The following is a 23830-nucleotide window of genomic DNA, read 5'->3' on the forward strand; positions in this document are numbered from 1 at the left end:
ACACCGTAGTGGCGATGTAAGGAAGCCTTTATCTCTAGCGTGAACGTTGAAAGTCAATATCATTAAAAGTAAGTGTAGCTACCATAATTTGTTAATAGATGCACAATATAAAAAGACAAAGTGTGACATCAATATTGTAAAGTGTAGAGGGAGGAAAAATGAAAGTGTAGTTTTTATGTGATTGAAGGTAAGTTATTAGTTTAAAATGGGCTGTTATAAGTATAAGAGGTCTTATGTAAGCCTCAGAGTAACCAGACAAAAAAACCTTAGTAGATACAGAAAATATATATAAGAAAATGAATTAAAACATATCACAACCAGAAATAAACCACAAAGGAAGAGAGCAAGAGAGAAAGAAACGAACAAAGGAACTACACAGCAGTCAAAAAACAATCAACAATATGGCAACAGTAAATCCTTACCTTTAAGTGCAATTGGATTAGTTCTCAATTAGTGCAATTAAACTCTCTAATCAAAAGACACAGAGTGGCTGAATGCATTAAGAAAACATCCCAAAACATGCTGCCTGTAAGAGACTCACTTTAAGGACACACGGGCTGAAAGTGAAGGAGAAAGTCTATGCAAATAGTAACCAAGATAGAGCAGGTGTGGTTGTACCTATATCAATAAAATAGACTTTCACCAAAATCGATCACGAGAGACAAAGAAGGTCACTGTCTAGTGATAAAGTGGTCAATTCATCAGGAGGCTATAAGGAGTATAAATGCATATGCACCCAACATTGGAGTACCTAAATATTTAAAGCAAATATTAAGTCTGAAAGGAGAAATAAATAGCAGTACAATAACAGCAGGGGGTTTTCATGCTCCGCTTTTTAACACTGGATAGATCTTCTAGATAGAAAATCAATAAGGAAACAGAGGACTTGCCGAACACTGTAGAGCAAATAGACCTGACAGACAGGGAACATTCTATCCAATAACCCCAGAGTACACATTCATCTCGAGCCTACACAGAACATTCTCCAGGATGCCATCGTTACATGTTGGGGCATAAAGCAAGTCTTAACAAATTTAAGAAGGCTGAAATCATCATATCAAGTATCTTCCAAACCATAAAGGCATGAAACTGGTAGTCCATAACAGGAGGAAAATTAGAAAATTCACAGATGTGTGGATACTAAACAGGACACTCCTCAACAACCAGTGGGTCAAATATGAAATCAAAGTGGAAATAAACATTTAACTTGAGACAAACAAAAACGGAGGCACAGCCTGCCAAAATGTACGAGATGCTGCAAAAGCAGTTCTAAGAGAAAAGTTTAGAGTGATCAATGCCTACATTAATAAAAAGAAGAAAGATCTCAAGTAAACAACCTAACTCTGCACCTCAAAGAACTAGAAAAAAATAACCCGGAGTTAGCAAAAGGAAGGAAATAAGGATTAGCCAGAAATGAATGAAATAAAGCTAAAAAGGTAATAGAAAAAACTCAACAAAACTACGAGTTGGTTTTATGAAAAGATAAAACGGATAAACTGTTAGCTGGATTAACCAGGAAAAAATGGAGAGGACTCAGATGAAATTATAAACGAAAGAGGAAACACGACAAGTTATACCACAGAAAGCAAACCATCCTAAGAGACTACTGTGAACAATTATATGTGAACAAATTGGATGGCTTAGAAGAAATGGATAAATTCCTAGAAACATGCAGCCCACCAAGACTGAATCATGAAGAAACAGAAAATCTGAACAGACAAAAAATTAGTAAGCAGATTGGACCAGTAATCAAAAACTTTCCAATAAAGAAAACCCCAGGATCTGGTGAATTCTACTAAACACTTAAAAAAAGAATTAATGCCAATCCAACTCTTACAAAAATTTGAAGAGGAGGGAACACGTCTATACTCATTCTACAAAGCCAGCATTATTCCGATACCAAACCCAGACAAGAACACTTCAAGAAAATAAAATTATAGGTAAATATCACTGGTGAACATAGATGCAAATATCCTCAACAAAGTACTAGCAAACCAAATTCAATAGCACACTGAAAGGATCATACACTACGATCAAGCAGGATTTATCCGTGGGGTGCAAGGATGATTCAACATATGCAAATCAATAAACTTGATACAGCACATTAACAAAATGAAGGAGAAAAATCATATAATCATCTCAATAGATGCAGAAGAAGCATTTGAAAATTTCAACTTCCTTTCATGATAATAACTCTCAGCAAATTAGGTATGGAAGGCATGTACCTCAAGAGAATAAGGGCCATACATGCCAAGCCTACAGTTAGCATCATACTCGGTGGTAAAAAGCTGAAAGCTTTTTCTCTAAGATCAGAAAAAAGACAAGGTTTCCCACGCTCGTTGCTTCTATTCAGCACAGTACTGGAAGCTCTATCCAGAGCAGTTAGGCAAGAAAAATAAATAAGAGCCATCCACATCAGAAAGGAAGAAGCTAAATTGTCTCTGTTTGCAGATGACATGATCTTACATAGAGAAAATCCTAAAAGACTTCACTGAGAAACTGTTAGAACTAGCAAATGAATTCAGTAAAGTTGCAGGATATGAAATTAACATAGAAAAATCAGTTATGTTTCCGTACACTAACAGCAAACCACCCAAAAAAGAAATTAAGAAAATTCCATTTATAATATAAAAAACGACAAAATACTTAGGAATAAATATAACCAAGGAGGTGAAAGAACTGTACACGGAAAAGTATTAGACATCGATGAAATAAATAGAAGAAAACACAATTAAATGAAAAAATATCCTGTGTTCTCAGATTGAAAGAGTGAATATTGTGAAAATGGTCACACTAGCCAAAGCAAGCTACAGATTCAATGAAATTTCTATCAAATTTCCAATGACATTGTTTTCATAGAAACAGAAAAAATAATCTTAACATTTGTATGGAAAAACAAAAGACTCCAAATAGCCAAAGCAATCTTGAGAAAGAAGAACAAAGCTGGAGGCATAATTCATCCCAATTTTAAACTATATTACAAAGTTATAGTAATTAAAACAGTATGGTACTTAAAATAGTATGGCAATTAAAAACAGTCACATAGACCAATGGAAGAGACTCTAGAGTCCAGAAATAAACCCACTCATGTTCAGTCAATTGATCTGACAAGGGTAGTCACGTGAGTGAATGAATGGTTTTGGGAAAACTGAATATCCACATGCAAAAGAATGACACACTTATCTCACACCACACACACACAAAACCCAAAACTCAAAATAGATTAAGGACTTAAACATATGACTGGAAACCATAAAACTCTTAAAATATACATATGGGGGGGGAAGCTCTTTGACACTGACCTTGGCAATAATTTTTTGGAAATGACACTAAAAGCAAAGACAACGACAGTAAAAAATAAACAGATAGCACCACATCCAACTCAAAAGCTTCTGCACAGGAAAAAAAAAAAAAATCAACAAAAGAAATGGGAGAAACTATTTACAAACCATATATCAGGAAAGGGGTTAATACCCAAAATATATAAAGAACTCATACAACTCAACAGCAAAAATCCAAATAACCCAGTTAAAAAAATGGGCGAAGGACCCGAGCAGATAGTTTTCCAAAGAAGACATCCGAATGGTCAACAGGTACATGAAAAGGTGCTCAACATCACTAATCACCAGGGAAATGCAAATAAAAACCACCATGAGATATTAACTAAACGAGATATCAACAAAATGACTATTATAAAACAGGCAAGATATACCAAGTGTTGAGGAGGAAGCAGAGGGAACCCTTGTACACTGTTGAGTGGGAATGTAAATTGATGCAGCCATTGTGGAAAACAGTATGGAAAAAAATTTTAAAATAGGACAACCATACAATCCAGCAAGCCCACTACTGGGTATATACCCAAAGGAAGTGGAATCAATGTCTCGAAGAGATATCTGCACTCCAGTGTTCACTGCAGCGAATTCACAGTAGACAACCTATGGAAACAACCTAAGTATCTACCTATAAATGAATACAAAAGGGGTCAATGAGGGAAAAGAGGGACATCTGTAATACTTTCAACAATATAGATAAATTTTTAAAATATGAGGGTGGCCTGGCTCAGCGGTTGAGCTTCGACCTATGATCCAATAGATCGTGGTTCAATACCTGGTCAGGGCACATGCCCCAGTTGCGGGCTCGGTCCCCAGTAGGGGGCGTGCAGGAGGCAGCGGATCAATGACTCTCGTCGTTGATGTTTCTCTCTCTCTCCCTCTCCTTTCCTCTCTCTGAAATCAATAAAGATATGTTTTTAAAAAATAAATAAAATTTTTGAAAAAGAGGGAAGATCTCATGTTAAGTATTCTTACCACAATAAAATAACATTTTAATTTAAAAATTCAAAAAAATAATAAGGAAAGTGTAGAGTGAGTTTCGGTCAGACGGCAGCATAGGTAAACATCATACTCAGAACCTCCCACAACCACATCAAAATTCCAGCTAAATTACAGAACAACCATCATTCAGAAAGTTTGAAATCCAGCTAAACAGAAATCCAATAATTAAGGATATAAAGAAGCCCCATCGAGACTGGTAGGAGGGGTGGAGACATGAAACGGGCTGGTCCCACACCCACGTGTGGCAGATAAAATCAAGAGGAATATCTCTGCTGTGGAGGGCCCCCCCTAGGGAGCGAGGGGTCCAGACCTTACATCAGAACCCCAGCCCAGGGTTCCAGTGCCCGGAAGAAAACCCCCATAACTTCTGGCAGTAAAAACCAGACTGCAGATGAGTGAGACGAAGGGCTGCTGAAATACCAAGGGTTCCTCTTAGAGGGCCCATGCGCACTTACTGGGACTCGCTTGCTCTGAGCTCCAACGCTGCAGCAGCAACTCCAAAGGCGCCAGGGACACACGGCGAGGAGCGGAATTGTCTGCAGTCAGGGCGAGAGCTAGAGGGGCAGCTTTCTCCCAGACACAAATGCAGGCAGAGGCCACTGTTCCTTTGCCGAGCCCTCGCCTACGGAGCCCGCAGGTGGACGCCGGATCTGAGTTTTCAGCCACCTGGCTAACAGTCAGCCCTGCCCTGGTGATTACCTGAGACCCCACCCAGCTTGCAGGCCCACCCAAGCCTTTCCAGTTGCTTTTCCATACAAAGGGCCTCTCTTGCCTCACGCTTTGGGCTTTCCTAAAATCTCTTCAACAAGCAGCACCTGGCCTCTGCATACCTTGTACTTCTTGCTAAGTGGCTCCAGGCCCAGCACTAGCAGCTGCCTGCCTTGGCCTCTCTTGGGCACCTCTAAGCCCAGACAAGTAGCAGCCGTCTACGGGCAGTGGCTGACCTTGCACCTCTGGGGAGACTCCAGAGCCAGTGCACACAGTGGTCAGCTTCAGACCACACCGGATTATATGCACCCTGTGTTCATAGCAGTGTTATTTACAATAGCTAAGATTTGGAAACAGCCCAAATGCCCATCGGTAGATGAGTGGATAAAAGAGGTGTGGGACATTTACTCCATGGAATACTACGCAGCTGTAAAGAGGAAGGATCTCTTACCCTTTGGGACAGCCTGGATGGAGCTGGATATGCTAAGTGAAATAAGCCAGGCAGAAAAAGACAAATATCACATGATCTCATTTATTTGTGGAATCTAATGGACAAAATAAACTAGCCAACAAAACAGGTCCAGATGCATGGTGATCACTTTGTAAGTTATATAAATGTCAAATCATGGGGTTGTACACCTGAAACTAATATAATATTGAACATCATTTGTAATTTAAAAATTAATTTTTTTAATTTTTAAAAGGAATTTTAAAAGTGTAGAGTATATGTATACATATATATTTATATACTACATACTATATAGTATATACTACATACAAATGGAATATCATTTAGCTATAAAAAAGAAAGGAATCCTGCCATTTGCGACAATATGGGTGAACCTGGAGGACATTATGCTAAGTAAATAATCCAGACACATAGAGACAAATACTGAATGACTTCATGTATATGTGGAATCTAAAAAAGTTGACCCCATGGAACCAGAGAGTAGAATAGCGGTTACCAGAAACTAGGGGGTGGGGGCGGGGAATTGGGGAGATATTGGTCTAAGGGTACAAACTTTCAGTTATAAGATGATTAAGTTCTAGGGATCTAATGTGCAGTATGGTGACCGTAGTTAATACCGTATTGCATACTAGAAATTTGCTAAGAGAGTAGATCTTAAGTTTTCTCAGCACACCACAAAACAAACAAACAAACTGTGGGACATGATGGGTGTGAGAATGAACGATTGCAGTAATCATTTCACAGTGTAGCTGTGTGTCAAACCATTATATTGCACACCATCTATATACAATGTTTGTCAATTAGACCTCAGTAAACCTGGGAAAAAGTCGATTATGAACCATCAGTGTGATGTGGCTCCAGAAGTGATTTGAAAATATGGAAAGAGCTTAGAGCATGGAAAGGAGGTAGGGGACTTGAAGCAGCAATGGCTCAGCAGACACAAGGTTCTTAGTGAGACCGTGTGGTCATTCAGGTGGCTTGGGCTGGGGACTGGTGGAGATTAAGGAAAGCCAAATCTGGACCCCATGACACCTCTTGGTCCCGCCGCTGTCAGACTAGCACACCTCAGCCTGCATTTAGGAAAGTCATATACAGTACGTCTAAAGGAGGGGCGGCCCCTGCAGCCCCGGGCACCCCGCTGCTGGCGGGGAAGGGAGCCAGAGCTTGGCCGGAGCGCGCAGAGGCTGCTAAGAGCACAGAAGCTGCGGCCAAGTACTAGGGAGCCCAGTGCGGCGACAGAACTGAGGGTGTTAAATTCAGAGACAGAGCACAGCGTCTCCCCACGTGGAGGGTGTTTCCACAAAGTCAGATCTCGGAGGAAATAAATGCATTAGCCCCAGAGGAGAAGCGGGTGGTGCAAGGTTTGCAGAGACCGCCCGGGAAGCGCGGTGCTGTCCCCGCAGCGTCTGTCACCCGCCTGTGAGCAGTGCGGGCCCTGGCCCGGAGCTGGAGCTCTGGAGCTGGATGGCTTGGGCTCGAGCCTCGTCGGGGCCATCGATGGGCTATGCGGCCTTGGACAAGCCTCCTGTTTCCACCACATGCCTCCGTGTTCTCGTCAGAACGAAGATTAAAAATAGTTCATCTTTCTTTAAGAGAGCTGTCGCGAAGATGAAAGGAGGTGATCCCAGTAAAGTGGCTACCGAGCCTGGAGTAAGTGCTCAGTAAATGTTAGCACTTGTGTTCTGAAGCCTCTTTGATTACTGCTTGTGCAGTGAGGGACGGGACTGCCCACTGAATGACCCTGGAGCTTCTACCTGCGTTGCCAGGCAACAGGCTACCTGGGACCAGCGGTCCCCCTCCCTGCGCGGGGTTTCAGCTTCCTAAGGGCCCGGCATTCCAAGGCGGCTCCCTCCGGCCGCCCTGTGCCTGGATCATTTGTAAGACAGGCGCCCGCGCTGTAGAGAGGTCCAGGAGTAGGGAGCGGTTCTTCCCGGGACAGGACCACAGCGTCCCCTGGCTCCCTGCGCATTCTTGGTGGGGGGGCTGAAGGGCTGGGACCCTGCATCTCATCTGGGGGCTGTGAATTCCTCTTGAAGCCTGCTCTGCGCCCACGCTGAATGGTGCCCAGTTTACCTTGGCTGACCTCCCCATACCCTTCCCCAAATTGTCCATTCCCCCTCATCTTCGGTCCCCGAGGGCGAGGGCGTGCCCCGGGCGAGTCCTCTGCCTCCTTCTAGGTCTGGCTGTGCTCGGTCCACGATTTCATCGGCTGCTGGGGGCTCGAATGTCACCCTTGTGCTGAGGACTCCTGGCCATGCCTTGTAGCTTCACGTGCCTGTAGGACGGAGCTCAGCCAGCCTCTCCGCCTCCTGGGGGTATCCCGGGCCCCGACATGGTGAGAGCTGCCTCTGGGGACAATGAGCTTTCTAGCACCCACCAGGGTTTGGATAACGCGTCGTTTCCTGCCTCGGTTCGCCTTAGCCCTTGGCTCTTTGAATGCTGGGCTGGGACACAAATGCTGTGCTGCTCTCATGGCTGGGCGTTTGCTGCCGTCTAGTGGAGAAAACGTGACTCAGCCTCTTGCAAAACCCAAGTGGACCCTGTGCTCTCCCCAGGAGCTGGCTCCAGGAATCCAGCCCTGGTGAAGGGGGACCATATGGGGGTGAACAGGTGTCCGCGAGAAGGGCCAAAGCTTCTGCACAGAACAGATCCTATCTAAGCCCCTAAATTGTAATCTGGAATGGGCAAGACCATATATTCCCAGATCCTCCGCTCCTTCCACTCAGGAGGTGTCCCTACTGGAACGATGGCCAGCCATCTTTTCCAGAAAACTTGGTAGGGATCTGTAAAACACCCATTTCGTAATCTGAGGCATCTTTTATGGAAGACGTAGGTCATCCCCAATGCCTCGGGCAGACCTGGCCATAACATTAGAACCGGTGCCCTTGCAGCCTGACATGGGAGCCGCTGTGGCGTGTCTCAAAGTTTTACTGCTCCTGGGACACCTCCCTCCCCCTCGCTAGCATGGGGAGGCTCAGGCTCCACCAGGCGAATGACTGCACACTTCCCGGGTTACTGTGAGGATCAAATGAGATTATTCATGACAAATGCTTAGCCAGTGCCTGGTGCACAGCCACCGATTATGTAAAAATTAGATATTGACAATAATTAGATAATGGTATTATTACTTTCTGCCAATGCTCCAGAGCCCAAGGCTGCCTACAAAACTCAGGAAACTCAGGCCCTGGACATGAATACATTGAGTCACGGTTAGATTGTGTACACATTGAAAATAATCACCCCTCCGTGCACCGCAGCATCTGGCACTGGCCTTCCCTCCACTGGACAGTCAGAGGCTCAACCCTCAGACTTCAGGCTGCTGATAGAAACATCAACTCCTCCAGGCTGTGTGCGGTACAGGATTCCAGGGCTATTTCTGCAGGATTTTCAATGTAGGTTCTTTGTCCTCAGTCCAGTCTCTGGGGACTGCCAGCCTGATGTCTTGTTTAGCCTCTGGGTGTTTCTAGTTTCTAGGGAGGTCCTGGGCTACCCCTGGGGCCAAGCCCACTTGATAGGCCTGGGTTGTTCCCTGGGCTGAATTTCATGCAGACATCCAACCAGAACTAAGTGTAGGGCTCATCAAATGGTTAAGATCACCAGCTAACCACTACGTCCCATGGCTTCCCCACCCTGGGGTCCAGATGCTGCTGAGGGGGTGGCCTCTCCACCGAAGGTGCCCACTACAGATTTTTAGCCAGAGCCAAGTGAGCCTCTCTTATTGGTTCCAGCCAGCAGTGTGCTAGAGCCAGCTTGGGCCAGCCCACGAGATCTGATGCTGGACATTTCTTCCCAGCTCCATGCTCAGGAACATCATGTTGGTAGCTTGAAATCAGCCATGATGGAAGAATTTGCCACAGAGATCAGTAAATGCTACAAATCCTGGCTTTTATACCCTTATCCGTACACCACCTGCTTTCACCTTTAATTCCAAACAAAGCATCGCATTTAAACCGCTGCTTACACAATCGCCAAACAAGAGGCTTTTAGTGTACTATCTGAATAAAATGAAAAATGAAAGTCTCATTTATTTATTTATTTATTTATCCAAATATATATAACAGACTATAGCTGGTGAAAGATATGGTGGTAATTGACAAGTCAAGATCATGCTTTTAGGTTTGAAGTAAACCCCAAATATTTAATGTTGGTAAAAATATCTGCAGTGAGCTATTTATTTATTGGCAGGTTTTGAATTTTTACTCAGCATGCAAAGGAGCTCTATGTCATCAGCCACATACTTGCATTGAAAAAAACATTAAACAAAGGTATTGGATAATATACCTCAAAATATATGGAAAAACACAATTCAAAATTTTAATGTTTTTTTCTCTTTTTTTTGGCTTCTTTTTCCTTTGTTTTGACATAATTTGAACTGCGTTTCCTTTGTTTTGACATAATTTGAACTGCGTTAGTGTGTCCTCTTACTTGTATCTTCTTACTTATTAACACAGTATCAGGGGTTATAGTCAGGCAGCCTCATCTTATAGCACTGTAAAAACCATTTTAAGTGACCCCTGAAATATCACTTCTTTTAGCAAGAAAAATGATGGAATAGCCTGTTCAGTAAGTCCACTGTTTGTTCACACACTGAGCTGTGGATCCCTGGAGCTCAGAGGCTGGAGGCGAGGCTGTGAGGCTGTGAGGCAGGGGTGGCAGTGAGGGGCTCAATCACAGTGGACCTTGCCCTCAGCCCCCCCGGAGCCAGACAGGTTCCCATTGCAGAGCGAATGAGGCCTGCCTTCCACGGAGCACTTGTTTGTCTTCACCATCACTCTGTATTTTCGAAAGGCCTTCTGAATGACAGCAGCACATTTCTCCTCCTCCTTCCTCTTGGTGGTGCTGACTATGGGCTCATATAACTTCTTCAGAGGGTTGGCATCCATGAATTTCTCCTCCATCATTGCTTTCATGCTGTCCAGGCCAGTGGAGTCACCGAGGACCCTTGTGGTGAAAGCGAAGAGAATGTCCAGGCAGTGAAGGCGATCCCCACTTACCATGGGCAAGTCCATCACTAGGAACTGAAATTTATTTGGCTTTGCCACACGCAGAGGCTCAGGAAGGGCATCGGCAAAGTCGGAGAGGGCGGAATATCTGATAAACTGTGTGGCCTCTGGGTCAAACTTTTCCCAGACTTCATAAAACATTTCAAAGTCATCTTCACCCAGAGGGTCCTCACTTTCTTCGGTGGCTGTGTTGAAGTTTTCTAAAATCACAGCAATATACATGTTGACAACAATGAGGAAGGAGATGATGATGTAACTGACAAAGTAGGCGATGGCTATGGTCGAGAGGTGGCAGTTGTCTGTGCTGGGGTTACATGACTCTTTGGACTGCAACATGGGGTTGAGGAGGGTGTCCCACCCTGCTGAGGTGGTGATCTGGAAGAGACAGAGCAAGCTGCCCGCAAACGTCTGGAAGTTGAATATGTCATCAATTCCAGAGTCTGGCTTCACTCTGCAGAAAGAGTTCATACCGAAAATGGCATAAATAAACATAACCAGGAAGAGTAGGAGGCCGATGTTGAACAGAGAGGGGAGGGACATCATCAGAGCAAAGAGGAGAGTCCTGATTCCCCGTGCAGCTCGGACAAGCCTCAGGATCCTGCCAATCCGAGCCAGGCGGACAATCCTGAAGAGTGTGGGTGGGAAAGGAATGTGCTCCTGGTGTTCTAAGGCAGAGATCATCGTACCTGAGGAGGAGAGGAGTCCATCAGTTTCTAGCAGGCACGCTGGTTTCAGACCCTTGGAAATCTTAGTGGGACCAACTTTTACCAATACCTTTTCATTTATGCACAAAAGTAAGAATTTTCTTTACCCATATAAGGGAAAATATCTATCTATGCCTTACCTTGGAAAATAATTTCCAAGGGTCATACAGTTTTAGGTGGGAATTTAGATGAGATAGGATGTCTGGAATATTCAAGACCCAAGGAAAGGTAAGAAAAGGCAGTGGATGAAAGGCTATTTTGTGAGTTATCTCATGCACTTGAAATGTATTATCTATGCTGGGCATTTAAAGTCATTTGTGGGATAACAGTATAATAGTTTTCCACATTTATTAAATGTATGGAATGGAGAACAGATAAGCTACAGATGGAGTATCTTAGAGTGCAAAGAGAAATGTCTGCTAATGAAGGTTGGCTTAAGCCTGAGCTATCAGTGGAACCCCTAACTTCAAAGTTCCTCACAGGGAAGGGTTCTTATTTGTATAGAGGAATTTGAACACAGCGTGACATAGGCGCGGTCAGGGCTGGAAGGAGATGGTGGTGTTAGGATGTTCATCTTTGGGCTAAAGCTGCCATGGATCTCTCCTATTTGTTAATATGGTAATTCCAAGGATTCCTGAAGTCCAAACTCAAAAAGTTTAAGGGACTGAATTGGAGGTACTTTCTCTGTTGTAGACAGTCCAGAAATGGCATCTCAAGTAGAGGTTTCTGCAAACTGCCTAACATTTGGCCTAAAATGTCACCCTGTTCTCTCATTGCCTACTTTGCAGGCAAGTGAAACAAAGATTTAAAACAACTCACATTTTGGCCCCAATATTAAAGAATGGCTGGAACGTGCTTGCCTTGAGTAGACATGGCCTTGCTCTGGGGGTCCTCTAAGGTCCTTAGGGTGTTGGGCAGCCAACACTGTCTGCCATCACCTAATGACTAAAAAGAACTAATTGATGACATACTTCACTGATGGCCCAATAGTGCCAAAGAAGTTTAATTCACGAGTCCATTGGGCAGCCAACCCTGGTGAGATGTGGAATTTAAGTACCAATTCCGCTGGAGGAGGTCCATCCTTTAAGGCTCACCTCCTTTGAGGAATCAAGTCCACAGTGATCTGTCCCATCTCAGAGCTCAAGTCATCTGTGTACCATGTAGTTTGGTGTTCAATTTATTTCTCTCTCTTTTTCTGACTCTGAGGTGAGTGGATTTTAACGACTAGATTGTTAACTCCTAGAGAGAGACACTCACTTTGACTCTCTCTCATTTTGTATTTCTTTAAAGGCTTAGGAAAGAGTTGGAGAAAGTGTAGAGGCTAAGCGTTGAATGGCAGACCTACTGGCAAAGGCATAAAAAATGCTGCCCACATTGGTGAGTAGGATTTGGCTCAATGTGCCTATTTCCTAGATCATTGGAGCAGAATGCGATCCAGGGCTAGGCAGAGTAAAAGCAACTGCCGAACATTTGTTCAAAGGACAGAAGTCAGGGGTGTTTCCACAAACTGCATGATGCCTGCCCTGCCTGGAAGGAGCTCAGCGGATGGTGGAATGAATGAGCTGCTCTCTGTATAATGGAGAAAGGGCTCCAGAAGCTCCTAGAGGGCTGCCCCAGCCTCATCCTACCACCATTTTCTAACATAGCTGCTCCTGTCAATTTCACCAGGATTTGTGATTGGAATTTAGTCATAAAGATTAAACGTCTATTGAACTGTAAGCACATAGAAGGATCTATTGATAAACTTTATCTACATAAACCTCGTGGCTTAGAAACCAGAACAGCCTATGAACTGTACCATTTCCTTGTCCCCTGAAAAATATCACTGCTGCTTTAGTGATAGGAACCAAAGTATTTTGATCCAACATATCTATTTAACGCATTCTTTCTGAGATAGCACAAAAGCTTCCACCTGTGAAATCAGTTTCTATTGTCTCCACTGCTCTTTGAGCTATAAGAAGGGCCCCTGGGCAGTTTTACACAATTATAAAAAGTCAAATTATTGGTTTAGTTAAAAGCAGACTTCAAAAACCCAGAGTAAACTCAATGGTTTAGCCATGAAGAATAAAGGAATATGGCAATAACCCTCTTCCCCCTAGTCTTCCTTCATAAACCTCATGGTTAATCCTGCCTGTGGTTGGGGAAACATACTGATTACGGAGTGAGGCTGGCTGGTGAGTGGGGTCTAAGCAGTAGAGACAAGCATAGTTCATGCAGTGCTTTAAGTTAACATAGGGTACAGAGTAAAGAGAAAGTACTGCTTGGCCTCCTGACACACCTGTGGGAGCCCCATCTAGGATGGGTCACAGAGGCCTTACACAGGAGGTGAGGGACGGCCTGACAATGCCACAGGAGCACAATAATCATGATCTGACATCCACATGGATTTTGAACCAAAGAAAAACATGGAAACTAAATGCCAAATCCTTAAAATTATAAAATGTTCATTAGGGCTTCTAGATGCACAGGAAAGGTAGAGCTTTTACTCAATTACCCGGAACCACAGAAACTTCCAAGTCACCTTAGTGTTGCCTGTCTCCATGGAATAAATGACCCACGTTATTATTTAACTCTCTGTTCCAGCTGTGTAGACAGCTGAGGGAGTGGAAATTACTCTGTATCTTCTAGCAGCTTCCCAGTAAAGAATGGCATCAGCACACCTATGTTTTCAGAAATCACACGAAGCCTCCCTTGTTGCTCTGTGCATAGTGTGGAACATACTTCCAAATACTAAGATTTACAAGTTTACTCCTGGCTCTCAGATTAAAACCCCTCTGGCTGCTGATTTTACTTACTAACAATAGAAATGACCACAATCAAGCAATCAAATAAGTTCCAGCCATTGGTGAAGTAGTACTGCCTCAAAGCAAAGATCTTGATGAGACACTCGACTGTGAAGATGACCACAAAGGCCAGGTTGAGACGCTCGAGGATGGATCTCGTGGCGTCGGACTGGTCGTATGACTCGGCCATCATGCTGACCATGTTGAGGAGGATGAAGATGATGATGAGGACATCGAAGAACTGGCTCGTGACCAGGTCGAACACCAGGCCCTGGCATTTGTTCTGAGGAAACAACAAGGAATCGCAGATCACTTAATCCTAGTGGGATGGGCTCTGTGTATGCCCTAAAACATTCCTTCTTTCAACAAATACACACAGAGAACACACTTTATGCCAGGCTCTGTTCTGAGAGCTGGGAATAGCAGTAAATTTAACACACTTTTGATAATTTTGGGTCTTATGTTTGAATGGAAATCTCAAAATCCTCCACATGCTTCAGCCACCAGGCCTTTCTTCCATACACTGCTCCCCAGACTCCTCAGTCCCCACTCACCCTCCCCGCTTAGCACGTCTTCAAACTCACGTCAGAGCTACCAATGGTGCTTGTCTTAGTATTTTATAATCTGATGCTCTCAAATCCCAGCCCTTCAATCAGACTGTGAGCACAGAGCAGCCCTCTTGTACCTGGTAAAGCAGGGTTCCTAGAAAGCAGGGTCAGCAAACTGTGGCCTGTAGGCCAAATCTGGCCACCACCTGTTTTCGTATAGCCCGGGGGCTCAGAATGGGTTCTATGTCTTTAAATGTTTGAGAAAAAAACTCAAAAGAATAAAGTTTTGACATATGAAAAGTATATGCAATCCAAACTCTGGCGTCTTCAGATGAAGGTGTATCGGAACGCAGCCATGCACATTCGTCCCATACCGGCTGAGGCTGTTTTAGTGCCACAGTGGCAGAGTGAGGAGGAGCAGAGACCATGCGGCCTGCGAAAACGAAAACATTTGCTGCCTGACCTTTTACAGAAAGAGTCTGCCAGTGCCTGATACAGAAAGCTTATCAGAAACACTTGTGAAGTGGAAACGAGTATGCATGGCCTCAACATCACAGCAGAAAAAGTTGACAAATGATATGAACACATTTTAAACTGGTCAAGATGAAGTTACCACAGTCTGCTGAGAGACGCAGACAACAGTGTGGTGATAGCCAGAGGGAAAGGGGGGTGGGGGCAAGGTGGAGGTGGGCAAAGGGGGGTGATGGGAATAGAAGGAGACTTTGCTTGGAGCAATGGGCCCACAATGGAGTGTGCAGATGATGTTTTGTTGAGTTGTACACTTGAAACCTGTATGGTTTTATGAACTAATAAATTCAATTAAAAAACAACAACAGTCTGCTAAGTTCCCATCATTGCAATGAGTACATAATAAGCACACTAAAAAGCAAATTAGAGTTGCTGCTCAGACTCTTACTATTGACTGTGAGTGTCTAATTTTCCTAAGGACTTGAGCCATACACCAGTGTATGTGGGTTTTTACTGAGTTTTTGGGTAATGTCTGTAAATTTTGAAAATTAAAGGACAGCAGTGTAGACATCTAAGTTCCTCAGAACCACTTAATGGATCTGTGCATTTAGAATCAATCAGCTGTTCTCACCAGAGGCCTTGGAATGGGCTTTTGAGGTCTTTTGGATCCTAATTTTTTCATTGCATTATAGTATTTCTTCTGTTCTTCTGTCATAAAAATGTCTTGGCCACCTAAGTATATGAAGAAGATGAGAATTGATTATTAACAGAGTTTTGGAAACAAGTTCTGAATTATCAGAAATACTTTGAAAGTTATATTACACTTCTATCAATAATTCCTAAATTACAATGGGAAGCAAAAGAGGTAGGACTCTAGGGGAGGGCTGAAAGGAAACAGGGTTTAAATTAAGAAATAAAAGAAATGTTATTTTTATCAGTTATATTTCACTTTTTAGAATATAAACAAAGATTACAAATTCTTTGCAAACATCCACAAAAACAGAAACATCCACACACAAAAAATTGAGAAATTAAACTTCATAAAAATTTAGTGCATCATCACAGGACACTTAGATTTTTTCCATGTCTTGGGCACCATGAATAATGCTGCAGTCAGCATAGGGGAACATGTATCTTTATGAATAAATGTTTTCAAATTTTGGGAGCAGACACCCAGGAGAGAGGTTGCTGGGTCATATGGTAGCTCTAGTCGTAAGTTTTTTGAAGCACCTCCATACTGTTTTCCATAGTGGCTGCACCAATTTACATTCTTTCGATGGATGACTGGATAAAGATGTTATACATACATACAATGAATACTGATCGGCCATACACAAAGATGAAATACTGCCATTTGCGACAACATGGGTGGGTCTCGAGAACATCATGCTCAGCGAAATAAGTCAGACACAAAAAGTCAAAAACCATATGATTTTACTTACATGTGGATATAAAACAGAAAGTAACAGGTGAACAAACAAGACAAAGAAACAAAATAAACTAGAGGATATTGTGCTAAATGAAATAAGCCAATCACAAAAAGGCAGATACTGTGTGATTCCACTTATGTGAGATCCTTAGAGCAGTCAAAGTATAGAGGCAGAAAGTGGAAGGGTGACTGCCAGCGGCTGGGGGGAGGGGGTCATGCGGAGTTATTATTTAATGGGTACAGAGTGTCAGTTTTACAAGATGAAAAGAGTTATGAGGATGGATGGTGGTGATAGTTGCACAACATTATGAATGTATTTAACGCCACTGACCTGTACACTAAAAGTGGTTAAGATGATAAATTGTGTGTTATGTGTATTGCACTAAAGTAAAAAATATATATATATTTTTAAGTAGAGCCCTAGAAGTTAACCAGGTTGTTTCAGGATGCCTGACAGAAACAAGTGTCTTCAGCAATATGCATTATGAAAGTATTAACACTGTTTTTCTAAGCCTGTCCTATGTGTGTGTTGTGGGATTGAGAAAATGAGTAATTAAGGAAATTTTTAATGCTATCATCTCCTGTGCCCGTAAGAACCAGGTTTCTCAGTGCAGAGGAGAGGAGAGACAGATGTATCAGTTAAATGAAAACCCCAGAGTCCTGAATTTATTCCTAAATTTGAAGTAGCTCTGTCTGCTGACAAAGCCTTGAAGCAATGACAATGAGCATTCCAGACTGTGGTCCTGGACCACCATCTCATGGAACAAAACCAGCCCTCCTTAGAAAAACACCGATTCCAGAGCTGGCCAGGAAGGGTGTGATCTATGCCTGGAGCATCTCATTATTCCAGAGAGCAAGGAAGCTGTCAAATGGGAGGACCCTGTCTGAATCCTGATTTGAAAAGAAACAAATTTTAATATCAATGAATTAATCAATGAAAGGACGAATAAATAAATATTATAACAAAATGAAAGACTGTAGGAAATTTGAACATGAACTTAGTATTTGACAAATTTAAAGAATTCATTTAACCCTTTTAGGTGAGATAATAGAGTGTTGTTATGCTTAAAAAGAGTTATGTTCTCAAATATCTGTGGATGAAATTATATGATGTCTTTGATTTGTTCTATAAAAAAATCCAGTGGCAGGTTTGGGTGAGGCCAGAGATAACATAAGGATGTTCTTAAATCAATAAATGTTGTGATGGGTGATGCGTAGTTTGGGTTCATTTTAATATCCTCTTGAGCATGTTTGAAATTTTCTGTAATGAAAAGTAAAACAATAAAATTGCAATGGCCTGATCAAAACAGTGATTTCACATGGAAGCTGAAACCCAAAATTGCAAGGCCTCACACCCAAATTCAGGTATTAATTGCAATCAAGCTGCATATTACAGAGGTGACTCTACATAGCACATTCCTGAGTAACAGACATGATAGAGCTGCGCAAGGACAGTGACTGGCTCTCCCTGCAAACATTGGGAGGGCTCATCGGTATCAAGATACATTTTGGATGGGTTAAAAGAGCTCAATAGAAAAATAAAAAAGAGTCCCCCAAAACCTAGGAAAACCAAAGGTGAATAATATTTAGTTACCTGGTTTTAGAATTCAGAAATGCAAGAGAAGAAGTCATAAAGGTCAAGATTGGGAGTTGGACTCCATGAATACACTAAATGCCTGTAAGTCAAAAACGTCACTACAAAAATACAAGAAGCAAGTCACCAACTGGACTTACTACATAAAAACTTAAGAAAAAGATGACAGTCTCAATTCTAAAGAGACAAAGGCTAAAAACATAATTCTTCAGAGAGAAATACTTGTGGCCACCATCCCCTGAAACCGTGTATAACCTCACACATGACCAAATAAATGAATATAAAACAATGAGCCCAGCCAGGCGTGGCTCAGGGGTTGAGCATCGACCTAGGATCCAGGAGATCGTGGTTTGGTTCCCGGTCAGGGCACATGCCTGGGTTGCGGGCTCGATCCCCAGTTGGGGGTTGCAGGAGGCAGCCGATCAATGACCCTCTCATCATTGATGTTTCTACCTCTCTCTCCCTCTCCCTTCCTCTCTCTGAAATCAATAAAGATATATTTTTTTAAAAAAACAACAAAAAAACCCCAAATGAGATAACCTTGTATCCATCAAGCTAGAAAAGATAAAAAATTTAAAAATCAGAATGATGAGAAAAGAACAAAGAGGCACTTTCATATCTTGCACAAGGAGGGCACCCAGCGCTATTACTGAGAGCTTATTTGACAGTATATCTTTAATGCCTGAAATTCTAAGAACTTATCCTAAGGAAATAATCAGAGATAAACAGAGAGAAGTTCAAGAACATTTGTGACAGTTTTAGAAGAGCAAGAAATTCAGAAATGACCTAAGTGTCCAGAAAGGGGGAGAATGCTTAGGATTCTTTACAATCTATCCATAACATGGGATGTAATTCAGCCCCGAAAATTGTTAAGACAAAGATGATTTCGTGACATGGGCTCATAACCAATGGAAAGGAGGGGAAGCCACAAAATTAAAAACTTCATGCGAACTCAGCTATGTGAAAGGAACCCAGTTAGAAAGTAACTGGAAGGGGGTGTACCAAAGTGATGAGGCCGAATCCAAATGGTTATCCCTTGGTGGTCACCATACAGATGGTTTAAATCTTCTACATATATTAGGAATGACAAAATCAAGGGGAAAATCTGTTTATTACAATGCATGGGGGTGGGGGGAATCTCCCCAAAACCACCTGCCTCTTTCCCAACCATCTTCTTTCCTAGTTATTTCCATGAATCCGCTGAGTTCGGGTGTTGGGGGCCAGGACATAGGTTTGCTGACGAGAAGAGTTTATTCTTTACCCTGGATGACAAGTTATACTTGGTGGGTTACTAACACACGACTATAGCATCATGAATACCAATGCTGGTAGTTGCTTTTTTGTTGGGGTTCAACAATGTCCTTTGTGTTAAAGGATAGAATGGAGAGAGGAAACAGTGGTTCCATGAAACCCAGCTGTTTTCAGTCCCTTTCCAGCCCCATTTTCAAGCCCCTTCTGCAGGTGGCGCCCTCTCTGCCCCCATGCTGATGATAAAGGCTGCTTTGCACAACCCTCTGGACCAGAGTTAGGTTTCAGTCCAGTGCCTGGGAGGACGGGGGTAAAGTGCCAAACCAGGACAGCCCCACTTATCTTTTTCTGCTGCTGGTTGAAGTTGTCAATGATGACGCCAATGAAGAGATTCAGGGTGAAGAAGGAGCCGAAGATGATAAAAGCCACGAAGTAAAGGTACATGTGCGTGTTCGTCTCAAACCCTGGCTGGTCTTCCTTCTGGGGATGTTTTAAATGAGAGGAGAGAGCAGTTACTGGAGAGGACTGTAAGCCATACTAACTGCCTCGTCCAGAAGGCCAAGCGTTTCTCAGCAGCTGCATTAACTCTTCAGCCCACTCCAGGCAGCCATGGCGCCTACAGGGAGCCCCCCATTTCCCCCAGCCCGGGGTGCCATGCAGTGGGAGGGAACCACACTGGAGGGGAGGCCGTCAAGGGCAGAGGTGACTGACTTCCAACTCTTGTTGAACAATTACATCCTTCATACAGAGCCCACGTCATATTTAGTCTATGCTTATGTCCTGTTGCTCTTGAACCCCTGGTGCCTAGCATACCTTGTGACATGGAGCATTCCATGAATGAATGAATGAATGAATGAATGAATGATCAAGCTCCAAAATGGACAGAGATGGATTATAACCAAGCTTTCCCAGCTCAAGGTATAACCAAAAGCATCGAAGGCTGGGGTAGCATAATCGGACAGAGAGGTCTCTCAAACATTTTCAGTTCTCATGTGATTTGGACATGAGGTTGACAACCATGGGCTTGCCATGGTGGCCTTCATAGCAAGGAATGGAGTAGACTGCTAGGCCAGGAGACCATGTGGAGAATATGGCAGCAAGTCAGTATCTGAGGCCAGAAGGAGTTGAGGGGGGAGAAATGCCCATGGCTTAACCACTTGTAACTTCAATATTTGAGACCAGCAGGATGCTCCATGGCTACACAGACAAGGGTGATCATGCTAGAAGCCAGCACACGCCAACTAGAATGTCCCAGGACCAGCCTCAGGACAGGTACCCCTCCACACCCTTCCACTCACATACGTAAGCCACACACCTTTCCTATCACGCATCTGCAAAAGATTTCCTCCCCACCCCCCAGTTCCACCTCAAGGCAGGTGGAAGCTCACAGTAAATTAGGGCAAAAGCAGTATACCGAGACCAAAAAAAAAAATGAGCACATTAATATTTTAAAATACTTCCTTGGTTATAAATTGCCCGTACTACTCCTATAACACTACTCATAGCACCTCTATTGCTGCTACCAGCTCACATGTATCAAACACCTACTATGCGCCAGACATCAACTGTGAAGACTCTCCAAAGCAATAACACATACACATGTGATGACAGGAAGAAGTAAATAATGCTGATTCCGTTCTTGATTCGACCATTTGCTCACAGTATGACTTTAGGCAACACTAACCCTTTCAATTCCTCAATCTTCCAATTGGGAAATGGAAATAAACTAGATCGCTGAGTATTCTTCTAACTTTGGGAATCCATGATCACTTTTTATTTAACTTGAATTTGACAGTTGACAATCACCAGAAATCCCTTTAGTCTCAGGGAAGCCTGAAGCCATGAGAGGGGTGGTCTTGCTTGGACTTAGTCCAATCTTCAGGTTTTCCCACAGTCAAGGGCTAGTACCCTTTGAAAAATGGCTTCTGCCTACCCACTCATTTGGAAGAAAGGTGAGAGAAAAAAATCAAGGCATCCTGTGGTTCTGTTGTTGTTTCTGCCTCCCTCTCCTACATGGTTTCTCCTTGGCCACTATGGAGAAAGAGGACTGGACTTTGAAGCATGCTGGGATGTAGTCATAATATTCCTGATTTGACCCTAGTGCTCAAGAACATGGTGGAACACAAGCTCACCTCTCTGGCATCGACAGCTGCGTACATAATATCCATCCAGCCCTTAAATGTTGCCTGCAATGAAAAGTAGATAAACATGAACATAATTATAGACTTGCCATCAATAGACAGGTGCCAGGCAAATGCAAGCGAGGCCAGCGGAAAGATGTGTGTAAGATGATGCCCCAGCCTTCCAAGATAGAATGTCCAAATAAAAGAACAGTAGAAGGGAACTGCAAGGATGGGTGTCTTGGATTTTGTTTCTTCTAAATTTGTACAAAATAAAAAGATTAAAAACAAAAGAAATTTCTGCCTTAAAAATTGCTAGAGAAGCCATGAACCAACTACTGGAAAGAGCCAGTTTAAGGCTCTTCCTAATGCCACATCTGTCTGCACTGTCTGTCCAAGACCTGGCAACTGTGTCCTGACCTGGGACTGACTTCCAACAGGGACTTGTTACTGAAGGTGCAGGTGGGCCTCCGAGGCTCCTCTCCTCTCTCATTGGAGCTCTGAGGAACAAGGCACCATACATGGCAGGGGAGATGGACAGGCCCTTGCTGGGGCATCACCTGAAGGTGAGGCTCAGTGGACAGTAGCGTTGGAGATACTCAGTGAAGAGTAATTCCAGAGGGTGCTGGCTCCCACATAAGGAACTGGGATTTGACTCTATAATCTCAGGGGAGCCACTGTATTCTTATTAGTTGAGAAATAATGTATGGTTCTCCTAAAGGTGAAAATCATGCTGGCAGCACTTACCACTTGGAGCAGGGCGAGGTAAGCCATCCCCACATTATCGAAGTTGACTTTCAGGTTGATCCAGGTGAAATTTTCACTTAGACATTGACTTCGGTTTGCAACAATGGTGTAATTTATAAGTGCAGTTGAGTTAGCTGTTGTATTCATGCATCTTCCAAATCTTCCGGAAAACAAGTTTACTCCCAGGATACAAAATATAAGCCAGAAAATGAGGCAGACAAGTAAAACATTCAGAATGGCAGGTATGGCACCTATGAGAGCATTAACTACCACCTGAAGGAAACAAAACAGAAGAAAAATATAACAGATGTGTGAGACTCATCAAGCTCTTGATCGTCTCAGAATAGGCCTGATGTGTGGGGCTGGGTCTCTTAGAGCTCGTCTTTACTCTCCACCCCCACCCCTCCCCTCACCCCCATGGGCTCTCAGCTCCATAAGTAATGGGTCCTTTCTGCTGCCACTGAGGATCTCTTGAGAAGTGTTCTCTGGTGATGGTGTTAGAGACTCATGGGACACCTGCCTTAGGATTGAAGGGAAGCCATAGCCCATGTCAGCTGTCACAGAAGCTCTTTTAGGATGATGACTTTATCTTAGACTTTTCTCCATTTCTCAAATTCTAAGCAGTTGGCCGGAATGGAAGGAGTCCAGGAAAAGCTTAGCAATCTAAGGGAAGCCTTCTCAGCCCAGGGAGAAAAGCTCCGCCTTTCCTTGATAGCTGAAGAATGGGCCCCTCATGCACCTGAAGAATGTACCTTCATTCCTTCAAACTGGGACAGAGCTCGCAGGGGCCTCAGAGCTCGCAGAGTCCGGAGGGATTTAAAGATCTTTAAGTCGATGAGAGTGGGCACGGACACCTGGTGGGAAGAAAAGCCACAGGGAGTGCACCTGACTGGATGCCCAGAGAAGCCAATGTGGGGCTGAGGGTCCTCATTCTGAGAGGCAAGGTAGATTATCCAGACACAGAAACTGCTGGAAGGGAGAGGACAGATGGAGAAGCTCTTTTTCTTCTTGTCTGGCAAAGTTACAGTCCATGCCGGTGAGAACGATGTATTTACATTACTTGTTGAATGAAAGACAAAGAAAAGCTGAGAAATTGTCATGAATTAAAGGAAACCAAAGAGACATGTCAATGATATGTCACGTGGGGTCCTGAATTGGATACTGGATTGGAGTAGGGTGTTGGGGGTTGGGGGGAGAGGTGATGGGTAGACAGAGAAAATTAACTCTAAAGGACTTTGTTGTAACAACTGACAAAATCTGAAAATGGACGTTTTAGTATTAGGTCATGTTAAATTTCCTAACTTTCATGATTGTACTGTGACTGTGTGAGACAATATCCTTGCTCTTAGAAATACGCGCCAATTAACATTTTGCCCCATCTGCTTTGTCATTTTCTCTCTCTCTTTTTTTTTTTTCTAAACTGCTTGAGATTAAGTTGCAGGTACCACACCCCTTTACTCCTTGACAGAGATGGTAAACTTACCATCACAATGATGAAATCGAGCCAGCACCAGGCACAGGTGAAATACTTCTGAAATCCAAAGGCCACCCATTTCAGACCCATCTCCAGGATAAAAATGTATGTGAAAATATTGTCAGTACAATTAAGCAATACTTGGATTTTGGGTTGTTCACCAAGGTTAACATCTTCAAATATCTGAAATGATAAAACCAC

The 23830-nt window shown here is 43.3% G+C and overlaps 1 protein-coding gene across 1 annotated transcript in view; it reads right to left on the minus strand.

The window, feature by feature from the left end:
* Positions 1-9870: 9870 nt before the first annotated feature.
* The window catches only part of SCN11A (sodium voltage-gated channel alpha subunit 11), a gene marked incomplete at its 5' end in the record, with an annotated part of 53061 nt that continues 39101 nt past the window's right edge, over positions 9871-23830 (minus strand). Inside the window, 8 exons of the mRNA XM_081159366.1 lie at positions 9871-11200; positions 14014-14284; positions 15649-15749; positions 19627-19768; positions 21421-21474; positions 22156-22428; positions 22908-23009; positions 23639-23812. Coding sequence (XP_081015492.1) covers positions 10176-11200; positions 14014-14284; positions 15649-15749; positions 19627-19768; positions 21421-21474; positions 22156-22428; positions 22908-23009; positions 23639-23812 — 2142 coding nt within the window. The 3' untranslated portion in view covers positions 9871-10175. The remainder of the gene's footprint in view (positions 11201-14013; positions 14285-15648; positions 15750-19626; positions 19769-21420; positions 21475-22155; positions 22429-22907; positions 23010-23638; positions 23813-23830) is intronic.

This window comes from Miniopterus schreibersii (assembly GCF_964146895.1).
Source record: "Miniopterus schreibersii genome assembly, chromosome: 15".
Taxonomy (NCBI): domain Eukaryota; kingdom Metazoa; phylum Chordata; class Mammalia; order Chiroptera; family Miniopteridae; genus Miniopterus; species Miniopterus schreibersii.